General features: G+C 40.5%; 1 protein-coding gene across 2 annotated transcripts in view; it reads left to right on the forward strand.

The window, feature by feature from the left end:
* Positions 1-11,530, forward strand: part of LOC101465195 (protein unc-13 homolog B) — a 65,977-nt gene that overhangs the window by 39,603 nt on the left and 14,844 nt on the right. Inside the window, exons 20-31 of one of the 2 annotated variants that reach the window (XM_076891198.1) lie at positions 1,942-2,019; positions 2,307-2,384; positions 3,348-3,368; positions 3,684-3,722; positions 4,201-4,233; positions 4,363-4,377; positions 4,509-4,538; positions 6,610-6,636; positions 8,292-8,336; positions 8,888-8,902; positions 8,999-9,019; positions 11,402-11,428. In XM_076891198.1, the coding sequence (XP_076747313.1) occupies positions 1,942-2,019; positions 2,307-2,384; positions 3,348-3,368; positions 3,684-3,722; positions 4,201-4,233; positions 4,363-4,377; positions 4,509-4,538; positions 6,610-6,636; positions 8,292-8,336; positions 8,888-8,902; positions 8,999-9,019; positions 11,402-11,428 (429 nt within the window). The remainder of the gene's footprint in view (positions 1-1,941; positions 2,020-2,306; positions 2,385-3,347; positions 3,369-3,683; positions 3,723-4,200; positions 4,234-4,362; positions 4,378-4,508; positions 4,539-6,609; positions 6,637-8,291; positions 8,337-8,887; positions 8,903-8,998; positions 9,020-11,401; positions 11,429-11,530) is intronic. The other variant, XM_076891199.1, reaches the window with a different exon arrangement.

Raw genomic sequence — 11,530 nt, forward strand, 5'->3', positions numbered from 1 at the left:
GCACTTAAAGAATTTCATGTCTATATCTTTACTAGCATGTGACTCTGGTATGCAGTTGTTTGTTTGGAGTAAGTTTTTCATGACTGTATCCATCAGTGGTGCAGAGGTGAGATTCTTTACCTGAAAGTTCCTGCTCGGTGCAGCTTTAGACCATGACTCCTACTCAGGTCTTTACTCGAGTCTTCTTTGTTCAGTCTCTTGAATCATTTCTAACTCACTAACGAGTTTCAGGTATTTCTCTGTAAAACATACAAACAGGGCATAAAGTGTAGGGTTATGTTTTTTCTTGAAATGTAATTTAAGGCAGGTCCTTTTAAGCAGAGCCGTTCAATCTAACAAACCTCTGCAGAGAAACTGTGTGTGCGCGCGTCTGGTGTTATGGCTCGATCGATACGGGACTCATTAAATAAAGAAAGGCTAATGTAAGCCATCACTCTGAGCTGTCCATCTCTCTGTCCCCGACCCTTGACTTGCTTTTCATTTTGTGCCGCTCCGCTCATGTTAATCTCCTCCTGAGTCTTTTCATCTCTACCCATCCCATCAATCCTGGGACTCTTGTCTTTTGTGTTCCTACTTTTCCGTCTACGTCTGCCTTTATTTCTTCTTCATCTCTTTGTCACCCTCCAGTTTCACATTGTTCTGCTTTCCTATGCAAGAAACAATAATTAGTTTGTTTTTAAAAGTGTGAGGAAAAAGAGATGGCTGCAGAACTTGAGTGATATAAAGCCGCACTAAGCAGTGCAGGCAGCTATCAAGCTGCATGTTTAATGCAATAGTTTGTAATCTTGCTGAGTCAGCAGAAAGTAGGGAAATCTCTCACAGTGAGCCCACGGTGCTGTGAGGCACAAGTTACCACTGTGATGATGACAAATTAACTCTGTGATTTATTTAAAAGTGCCCTGTTGAGTTTTTATTGCAAGCAAACATGTCATTCTTTGTTTCCCATCAAAAAGCAACCAGTTTGCTGGCTGGACATTATAAATGTTTTCTTCACTTCTTCTAGAAATATTTTTTCAGCTTTTATTCATGCAGGGCGTCTTCAACGAGCACATTACAGAATCCAGCTGTGTGCTGAAGAGTATAAAGCTCATGCAAATCTCATGTCTTTCCTTTGATTATTATGTGTTTTCTCATATAAAGGATGCGATAACAAAACAAGAAACATGCAGTGAGGCCAGTGATTGACAACTGCACACATTTTAAAAGTGCTTAAACAGAGGAAGAGTGCTTCTTTACGTCTCTGATTAATGAGCAGCGATTTTCTGCAAGATCTTCCAACAGCTGACGGCACTGTGTGCATCACACAATGTCACATGAACTCTGACACATTGTTTCATTTATATTTGCAAATTATATAATAAGATATTAATATTTGGTGTTCCTGTATCAATACAATATTGGCATGCAAAATATCACAATGCAGTGCAGTGTGAGTGACTTTCCGGTGCTTGGGCGGAGCCTACTGGTGGCAGCTATTCTCAGGTGGGCTCATGAAAGACATCACACAGATGTAGTGTTATTATGAAGCGGGCGCCGTGAAGACTGTTTAACGGCTAATCACGCAAAATATGACATTTGGCTTCTCACTAGAAGCTTCTGCATTAGCTCAGATTTCCATGACTTACACATATCCGGTGTGACAACAGTTAAGTGTCATCAATGAGTAAAAGGTAAATGAGTCAAACACAATGAGGCATCTTCTTTATTGTCTTTAACATTAGATTAGCTCGTGTTGTCCTGAAACTACACGCAGCTCTTTAAGGCAGACAGACTGACATTTTCAGTTAGCACAGTGCGAGTGTCTGATGCTACCTGAGTTCAAACAGCAGTGCTCTCAGCTCGCCAGACTAAAAGGCTAAACATCAGTGTTCAGCGTCACTCTTCACTCCAGAGGATCCCAGGGAAAGCATGTCTTATGTGAGTGTTATCTTGTTTCCACAGACGATCACCAAAGTGCTCCTGCAGTACTCTGCTCTGCTGGCCAAGAGCTTTCCCTCCTACTGTGAGAAGGAGAAGATAGTGAGTACTGCTGCGTCACCACTCTGCTACCACAACACCTCCCTCGGGGCTCATCTCTGATTTGGAGGGAGACACTTTGAAAGCTAGTAAACTCTCTTTGGAGTGGATTAATATTTCAGTGGTTGCTACTTACTCATCTAACTTCAGTCTTTAATTTTCCTGTCATCACCCTTTTATCTTGCTAATCTACTTTCATTTTATATTCTTGACTTTTCCTCTTTTTTAAAATTCATCATTTATGTTTGGTCTGCTTACAAACGCTGCCTCCCTGATTTATCTTCCTCCAGCCGTGCGTGCTGATGAACAACATCCAGCAGATGAGAGTCCTTTTGGAGAAGATGTTTGAGTCCATGGGAGCAAAACAGGTGAGCATTAACAGGTGTATGCACCCGCACCAAACCCTAAAGTTTGTAAGCCATCTGCCAGGCAGACACTGATTTCAGTCACTTAAAAGGTCAAAATGCTGATTTAAAGACTTTTCCATGAAGTACATGACTGAAAAATGCCAGAAAAAAACACTTTTTTCTGTTCAGAAGTGTGAATGTGAAAAATGGTAAATGGATTTGGTTCTTCTATAGCGCTTTTCTGCTCTAGCTGAGCACTCAAAGCGCTTTATACAACATGCCTCATTCAAACAAACACTTTTTTCTATGCTTAAGTATTTTCTCTCTAACATTCGCACCCTGATGGATGCGTCACAGAGCAACCTTGGGTTAGTATCTCACCCGAGGATATTTGGCATGCAGAGTGGAGCGGCCAGGGATCACCAATGTTCCAATTAGTAGATGACCTGCTCTATCTCCTGAGCTACAACACCTGTGCAGAACAGAGTGTGTTACAAACGTAGGTTGACCGAACAGACAAAGGGGAACCTTCACTTTACAAACTTAAATTAGGTGCACACTGCAGTCGAATGTTGTCAGCATTCCAGTTCCAGTCATACTCAAAAAGCACATAGGACGAAGGTTTAAAAATCTATCACTGATGCACTGAAAGCTCTACGAGCCACAAAGAAATCCATTTTGTCTGTTGGTGTGTTGAAGTCCACTGCTGGACCTATTTGGGACACCTCCCCATCCTCCAGGTGTGACCTGATTTCTATAATGAACCTATTTGGTATGTATTCGGGTTCATCAGTCACCACAAGGAGAAGCAGCAGAGCCGAACCTTCTGTGGATGCAGGAATCTTTCCTTCTGCTGAGCCTGTGATTGTAGTTTCAAGGTGTAAAAAATACAAAGGTGCAAAAGCTGCAGCAAGTGTGAGCCTGCATGTATATAATCACAGATTTAAGAAAGCGAGAGTTAAGTGTGTGTCTTTTTTCCTGCAGTTAACAGCTGAGGAGGAGATGGTATGTCTCAGTGGGTTTTTGTTTTTGCTTTGCTTCCCTGTGGCTCCACCTCCACCCAAAACGATCTGTTGAGTACAGTAAAACCCACTCCACACCTCTTTCCTGTCATCAAACCTTTTTCCACCTTGCAGTGCGTGTGTGTCTGTTTTTAGATTGATCCCAATTTACTCATAAACAAGAGCTAGAGCTTCCTCTCCTTCTTCCTAGACTCCCAGTTTTCACTCCTCAAAATAAACTCCAGCTGATATAAATGATGTAGATGTGTGTTTTTAAAAAAACAAAACGTTCTCTTCGTGGTGTTTTTTCTCTCGAAAGCTTGAGAATGAGGAGGAACCCGATGAGTGTGACGAGGAGGTGGGTCGACTTCTTTTTGACTGGTTTGATTTGTTTCTGTTCCCCTGTTGTGTCTGACTGCCGTCGTCGTCGTTGCCTTTTTCTGTGAAAGTCCAAATATTTGCTGTGACAATTATTTTTAGTTTTTTGATGGGAACAACACAGTTTAAATCAATGGAGTTTACAGCTGTTGCTCATTTTTAACAGTTGATGGCTCTAGTCAGGCTTTTATATGAACAAATAATATACATAATAAACAAACACTTTAAATACACTTACATATTAAATAAAACGATAAATTAAATGGGAAACGTTTAGCCGGATGAACTATAGACAAGCAAAAATCCCAAACTGACAGTTATAGTTCATTATCCATGTCCTTACTAAACCATAGCGGAGGATTATTTCCTGGTGAGATCGTTCCTTTGTGGGTTTGTCGTTTTCTTCTTTCATATATTTTATGCACTTTCTTTTTATTTCCTTATGATATTTGGACCAGGCTGTCTCTGACAACGAAGGCGGCGATAACATGGTGGGTAGGCCACAACAGCAGATATAAAACACTCCTGAAATCTACTTTAGTCTGTTTTTATTATTATAAAATGTTACTTGTGTTTTTAAATGACCGCATTTGTGTGGGTTTGATCCTTTTTGCTAACAGTCAGAGGAGACCAAGGTGAGATAAGGATTCTAGGTCACAGCCAATATTTCATATAGCTTCCTCAAATGTCCTTTTGTTTCTCTCATTTGTCTCATTTGACCGAGTTTTCTTATGTTTCTATTTTAATTTGTCGATGGCAACGTCAGTCTGGCTGCTCAGACTCTGAGGGATCTGAGGTAAGGAGGAGAATATCACACTCTTCCTCAGAGCTGCGATGATATTAAAGTAGAAATCTGTGTGAGATAAAAACGGGAGATTTGACTGCTGTTAACACAATCATCACATTCAGTTCTGACGAAGTAGACTCAATCGCTGAAACTGCAGTCGGCAGTTTGTTGTCATGCAGAATCAATGTGACGGGAGACAAAAACACAGTTTCAGAACAAGCTCGGGTGTAATATTTGAAAGGTGCGAACGCACAGACTGTATATAAAAGACGGATGGAGTCGTCATCTGAAAAGCCTTTAAATTCCTAAAACTGCCGCTCTGTATATTGACCAGCAGGGGGCGACTCATCTCGATACAATGCACTTGATCTCTGACCCCAGTAAAGCCTTGATGATTTTAGTCTCTGTCAGTATTTCCTATATTACCATGTATACAGTCAAATACACTCACGCCCATTTCATTAGGTACACTTTGCTAGTACTGGGTTGGACCCTGTTTGGCCTTCAGACCTGCTTCAGTGTTATCCAGATTCAACAAGGGGCTGAAAGCATTACTCAGATTTTTGTCCTTAATGATCCATAATTTGGTCTCCGATTCCACCACAGCCCAAAGGTGCACTGAGATCTGGTGACTGTGGAAGGCCATTCACAGAGAACTAATTTCACGTTCAAGTAACCGGTTTGAGATGATTTGAGCTTTGTGATGTGGTATGTTTCCCTGCTGGAAGCCACCACGGTGGACATGAACGCCCAAATTATGAGCTCACCATCCAAATATAGCAACCATCCAAATGAGACACATCAGACCAACCAACACTATTCTTCTGTTGACCACTGTTGAGGAGTCCGTGTGTCCTGTAGCATCACTTTCCTGTTCTTAGCTGACAGGAGTGGACAGCGTGGTCTGCTGCTGCAGGTTCAACATGTGCCCCTATGCTCTTCTGTATACCTTGGTTGTAATGAGTGGCTGTTTGAGTTAGTGTTCAATTTCAGTCTGCTCAAACCAGTCTGGCTTTTCTCCTCTGACCTCAACAAGGCCTGTGTGCTGTCAACAACCATGCCACAGTCAGCTTTCTTTCAGACTTTGATGCTCAGTTTGAGCTTCAGCAGGTTGTCTTGACCACGCCCACATCCCTAATTGCACTGAGTTACTGCCATGTGATTGGCCGATCCGAGGCTTGTCTTAACAGGTGTACCTAAAAATGCAACCAGTGAGTGCAGGCAGTATAGCCAGCTGGTTTTATGGCTTGACCGCTCGCATGAGATTCAGTGTCCTCAGGATCTCAGATCCACTCCTAGTTTATCACTCTGACTACAAAATAAAATATTTTTTAAAAAACAACCAAATTCCTGAAAACATGATTCTGGCAGCTCCATCTTTTATATACAGTCTTCTGTAGTTTTTAATCTGTCAGAAAATTGTGCTTCTTCCTAAATACTTGTGATAAATCCCTCCGCAGACGTGATGCCAAAATATTCATTAAAGCCTTTGATACCACATGCTGGCAAAGCTCTTTACACATTTACAGCCGTGTCCTAATGCAGACTCCTTCCTCTCCCCTCCAGTGAGTACATAATAGACCAGACAGTGGGCTGCCAGATAATTGAATTTGATGGAGTATAAACATGTTGTATTTAGCCGCCACTAAATGGTTTGCTGAAATGACTTTGATAGTCAGCTCAGTGTGTGTTTTGTGTATGTGTCCATGTCTGAGGGAGCTGTTTTCTTTGTGGCACAGGGTAGCGTGTCAGAGGTGAGGGAAGGCTGGATAAAGTCTGTCTCGGCTGATATCTTCAGTGTCCCAACCTCAGTCAGCCGGCAGTGTGTCTGCAGGGCAGCATGCTGCATCATTATATTAAGATTTAGGTCGAGGATGTAAAAACAGTTCAAATCCAATGATGTTTATATTCGTTTTATGACTTTTTGATTCTTGGATCACCCAACCTTAAATTTTTATTAAAGGATTTCCTTCCTTATGAAAAAGGAGCATTTTTCTGATAGCTCATACTCGTTATAATGATAAAAACTTCCTTTTCCTTTCCTATTCATCCTCTCCTGACTCCTCCTGCTCACTCTTAGGCTGACAACCGAGAGAAGGAGAAAAAGGTCAGTTTGTGCATAATGACCGTGTGTTTATGTTGGAAATCAGGCCTTTGTGTTTTATAAACTCCTTCACTCATCACTTTTTAGTTTGATTAGAAGTTACAATCAAAAAGTTCCACCTGTTAAAATCAAGTATCATTTGGCTACGATTCCCTGCAAATTTCCTCGTCTGCTGCTCCTACTAGGTTTGTTTTTTTCATTGTGCCCCTGAGTTTCCTTTTCGACCACTTCCATGCGCATGTTTATGTGGTGAGTCTCCGACACCAAAGCAAAGACTCTTCAATATGATTTTATTTTGGGGAAGAGAAAGAATATGTAGGGAACAAGATCTGACTAGTATGGCAGGTAGTGAGAGAACTCGACCAACCTTTTCAGTTTACTGTGAGTGGTCACACGTTTGCATAGTAAAGGTGTATTTACACTGACTGTTCTAACTCGGATACCTCAGGAGGTTATAGTAGACAGTTTGACCCCGTGTGACAAACAACATGGTGCACAGCCCCGTGGAAGTCATATTTCTGGTCACACGCTTCACCTGCTGCAAAGCCTTCAGGCTCTTATACTGAAAACTTCATTTTAGTCTCTGAGTTGTAGCTGGAGACCCGACTGACTTCTCACAACACAAATTCTGGGTTCATTTTAATTGAAATACATGTGAAATCACAGGCGCACTTGCAAGTGGTCAGAACAGGACTTCCGGGAAGTGATTCAAACTTAGGAGAGCTGAAAGCATTTCATAGAAGTGACACTGAAGGAGCTCTAATCATGGCCAAGTGTAACGTTTTGATAGTTTTATGTTAAAAGGTGGACAACCAAACTCCAAATGAGAGTCAGGGGAAAGTGTTTCAGAGCTTAAAGCCCTACGCAAGAAAATTCACCAACATCAGCCCAGGACGAATAATCCAGTTTCCAATCCTTTAACTTTAGCTTTCCACCCAGACGTCTGCCAGTGTCTGTATCCAACTCTTGATTCTAATTCAGGAAAATCAGTTGGATCTTAGTTTGTCTCCTAAAACAGTCTTGCTGCCTTTAGTGTTTTGCACTGATGTTCTTTAAGATATTGCCTGCAGCAGTTTAGATACAGATTTTGTGCAAAAACAATCAAATATTTATTCCAGCAAAATCACAAGTGAAACTGGGTGTTAGATTGGCACAGAATTAAGTCATTAACAGATGTATGTCAATCACACCATAGATGCTCCCTCACATCTGTGCCTGTTTCTCTGCATTAGTCTCTTGGTGGCAATGCATTAAGTGCCTCTTTCCACCAGATGTCTATTTTTTTTCCATCGAGCAGCACTAAAAAGATGCTGTGGGAAAAGCGCGGGGTGCTACACGACTCCTGCTATTAAAGCCGACAAGATTGAAAATCTGGAGTGGGAAGTGAAAACTTGAGATATTTTAAACCAGTACTAAAAATGAAAATGCAGAGCTCTCATGGGGCAACACGGCGTGCCTTCCCTTTTCAAAACAAGGCGACAGCACACTGAAATGTATAAAACATTTGTTCAGCAATGATATACCATTAATTGTCATTTTCCCCGAGCTGACGCTTCAATAGTTTTGTGGAGAGAGAGCAACTTTGTACTGGAAGTAGACGTTTTAGTTTGTGGCTGTGTTGTCTTTAAAGCAGCTGTTTACCCTCTGTGCTCCTGTAGGATGAGTCCTCAGCCTATGATGACAGTGAGGAGGAGCAGGAGAAGGTTTGGCTCCATGTCCAGTGTTTCCATAACTGACCTCTCCTCTCCTGCTGACAGACATCACTGACTCAAATTATTACACATGGTTAACTAATGCTGCAGTCACACTCGGGAAACTGCTGGACAACCAAAATGATTACAACTCGTGTTATAAACTCTTATTACCTCAGAAATTGTTGCTGTAACGATGGGGATCTGGTCTGAAACAGACAGTTTGTGCTCATCAGTGCAGACAGACTGATTGCAATGTGCTGTCAGTCTGTCTGTGTTTATAAATCAGATGTTTTTAGTCACTGATTTGTTTCCCTAGTTTTTCTATAAGGGGGTTGCCATCCTGTTTTTACTCTTGTGTGACTGAACCATAAGCCTTCCAGTTAGTTTACCATTCCTGTGTGTAAGAGTTAATGTTTATGTCTGAGCGGGTATACATATGATCCACGTATGTATACATACAAGTACGTCCTTGTGCACCATTCACTTTTTGTCTCCCCCGGCCTTTTTTGTTTTCTGTTGTTTTAATTTTAAATATATTTTTATTGCTTTTTGTTCTAAAGCTGGGCAAAGAGAAGGTGAGCCATAACAAGAACCACACGACAGTTCAGTTTCTTTGTATTTCATTAACATTTGTCTTATTTGTCTTTTCTTTTGTTTTCACACCTCTCTAGTCTGAGTCCAAGAAGGAAAAGGTGTGTTTTCAACTAAACTGTGTTCATGTTTTTTGTTTTTTAAAGCACTTTGTCTTTCTGCTCATTTGTGATTATGCAGCCTAAATTGTTATTGTATATAAAAAAAATAAGTTACAAAAGGCTTTAAAAAACAACCTGCCAAACAAGATGTTTTGAGATATGAAGAGAAAAAACTGAGAACTGAAAGTAAATACTTGACCTTCATTTAGAAACATAAACACACAAGTTAATGCTGCTTCAGAGCAGACATATTTAAAAAATAACTGCAAAATAAAAAGATGTTGTAAACCTTTTAATTTGCAGCATTTCCATATCACTGCTGTCTTGTTTTTCTCGCCAAAATCCCAAATTGTATAATTTATCTTCACTTCCACCTTAAAAACCGGTTTTGAGTGGTGTTTGTTTACTCTTTTATATTTAGGAGAGATGCTTTACACAGAACTGGAGTCAGTGGCCTTAAAAGTCTGTACCTTGGTCCCTGAAAGATTAGCTGAAGGGAGCTGCAGGAGGTCAGAATGGCCGTCAGCGTTAATAATGGAAAGCACCCCACTGTGAAGCTACTGACTGTACATAATTAGCTGATCAAAGAAAACAAACTACAGAAGAAAAAAAAACATACCTGTCCTGAAACTCCCACATTTGTGGAAGACAAAGACCACGGTGGCTAACACGAGTGGTAAATCAGCCCGGTCTCATGGCAGTTTATGAAATGGTCACGTTCATGTACACTAATATAAAGGTTTGGTTAATGAATTTTATATGTCTCAGTGAGCTCTTCTTTAACAACTCCATATTAAAATTCATTTAAATAAATGTGCATTTAAAAAAAGCACATTTAGATAATGCTCTTTTGGCCGTGGCATTAAAATGATACAGTGCGTTAAAGGGTGTTACAGGTGCATAAATGCTAAAAACAGGACATTGTAACCTGTGGCTAGATGGTTGCCAGGCAACCTGATGGCCTCATGATACACTATGCATAATTCAGTTTTTGTGTATATAATTTAAGTGTTACTGTAGTAAAATAAAAATGATGCAATGGTTAGTAAGGTATGATGGGTGCATAAATACTACATTTAGGTCATATTAACCCACTGCTACACAGTTACTAGGCAACATGTTGACATCAGATCTGATATAGATAAGAACCTTCATGGGCCTAAAATGTACCAGCATGCCAAGTCACACACATATATACAAATGTATTTATCCACATTTATAAAGCCATTTTTGACTCAGCTAAAGTAGCATTTCATGATTCAGAGCTCAACATAATTCTTATTTATCTTACTGTGACTTGTAGTGATGTTTACTCGGCTCCCTTTATGCCATCTTTCTAGCCACTCTCACTGACATCAGTTGGAAGCCTGGTCATTTGACCAGCACTTATACCTCCGTCGTTATATGAAAACTGTTCCAAACCTAACCAATTAGCTGTGATGCCAAAACTAACCAATGGAAGCATAAAAGTAAAACAAGTGAAAGACTAAAATAAAGTTACTGTTGGCATTTAAACCTCAATCGTCTGAAAGAAATCCTGCAGCTTGCAGAACCTCCATACCCTGTCCCTGATTAAATGGGTTGAGTTGTTCTTTCAAACTGGAAGCGCTGGTATGAGATCATTTTTTGCCTCCAAAAGAAAAGAAAAGAAAAATGTGTCCACAAACACGAATCAGTAGACAAAACTTTGTGACCATTACATGAACTGCTGTTAGACTGTAATATACGAATGGACTTAGTTTTAGTTGTTCCTCATCAGTAAGAAGTTTCTGGACAGTGCACAGGTCCCAGTACACACCAGTGGGGTCCAATTATGTGCCATGAAGGTCCAAGAGTCTGCAGGCTTCCCTTTCAACTCCTTCCACATTACCACACCTTCGAGCACAGAGGGAGCATGTAATTATTGAAATGATTTCATGTTTATGAGGAGAGACTGCAGACACTTCAGAGCTCTAGACTTTTAAGTGTGTTCAAATCTCAGGGGGCTAGCTATCTGCGTACACGGTGTTAATGATCCTAAAATGATCAAAGGGGTTGAAATTATGATAATGACAGGGTCTATCTGAAGGTAGCTGAAGGTTTTAATCCTGTGTGAGCTCATGCATAATACTGTGGAAACACCTTGTGCCTTTAAAATTTCGGGGCTCGTTTTAACTCTTCAGCTTAGAAGAGTCTGGACATAAAACTGTGAATCGGCAAAAGTCCAGCTGGGAGGGTTTTACCTGTAGGCAGCAATCAGCTTCATAAATATGTGAGTCTGCCTGGAGAAGTGAGAGCCTTACTGAGAAGATGAATCTAATAAAATGTAAAAACAAGTGTTTTTTTGCATGGTTAGTGTGTGAATTTAAGCATTAGCTCACTCACAAATGTGTATCCTTGCAGGCTGAAAAGACAGACAAAGAGAAGCAGGTTGGTTCGTTTGTAATATCACTCGTCGCCCTTCATCTCCACTTTGTGCTATGTGAACATTTCAGATTTACATTACTGAAAATACTACAATCGAAGTTCAGA

The sequence above is a fragment of the Maylandia zebra genome, linkage group LG12, assembly GCF_041146795.1.
Source record: "Maylandia zebra isolate NMK-2024a linkage group LG12, Mzebra_GT3a, whole genome shotgun sequence".
Lineage (NCBI taxonomy): Eukaryota > Metazoa > Chordata > Actinopteri > Cichliformes > Cichlidae > Maylandia > Maylandia zebra.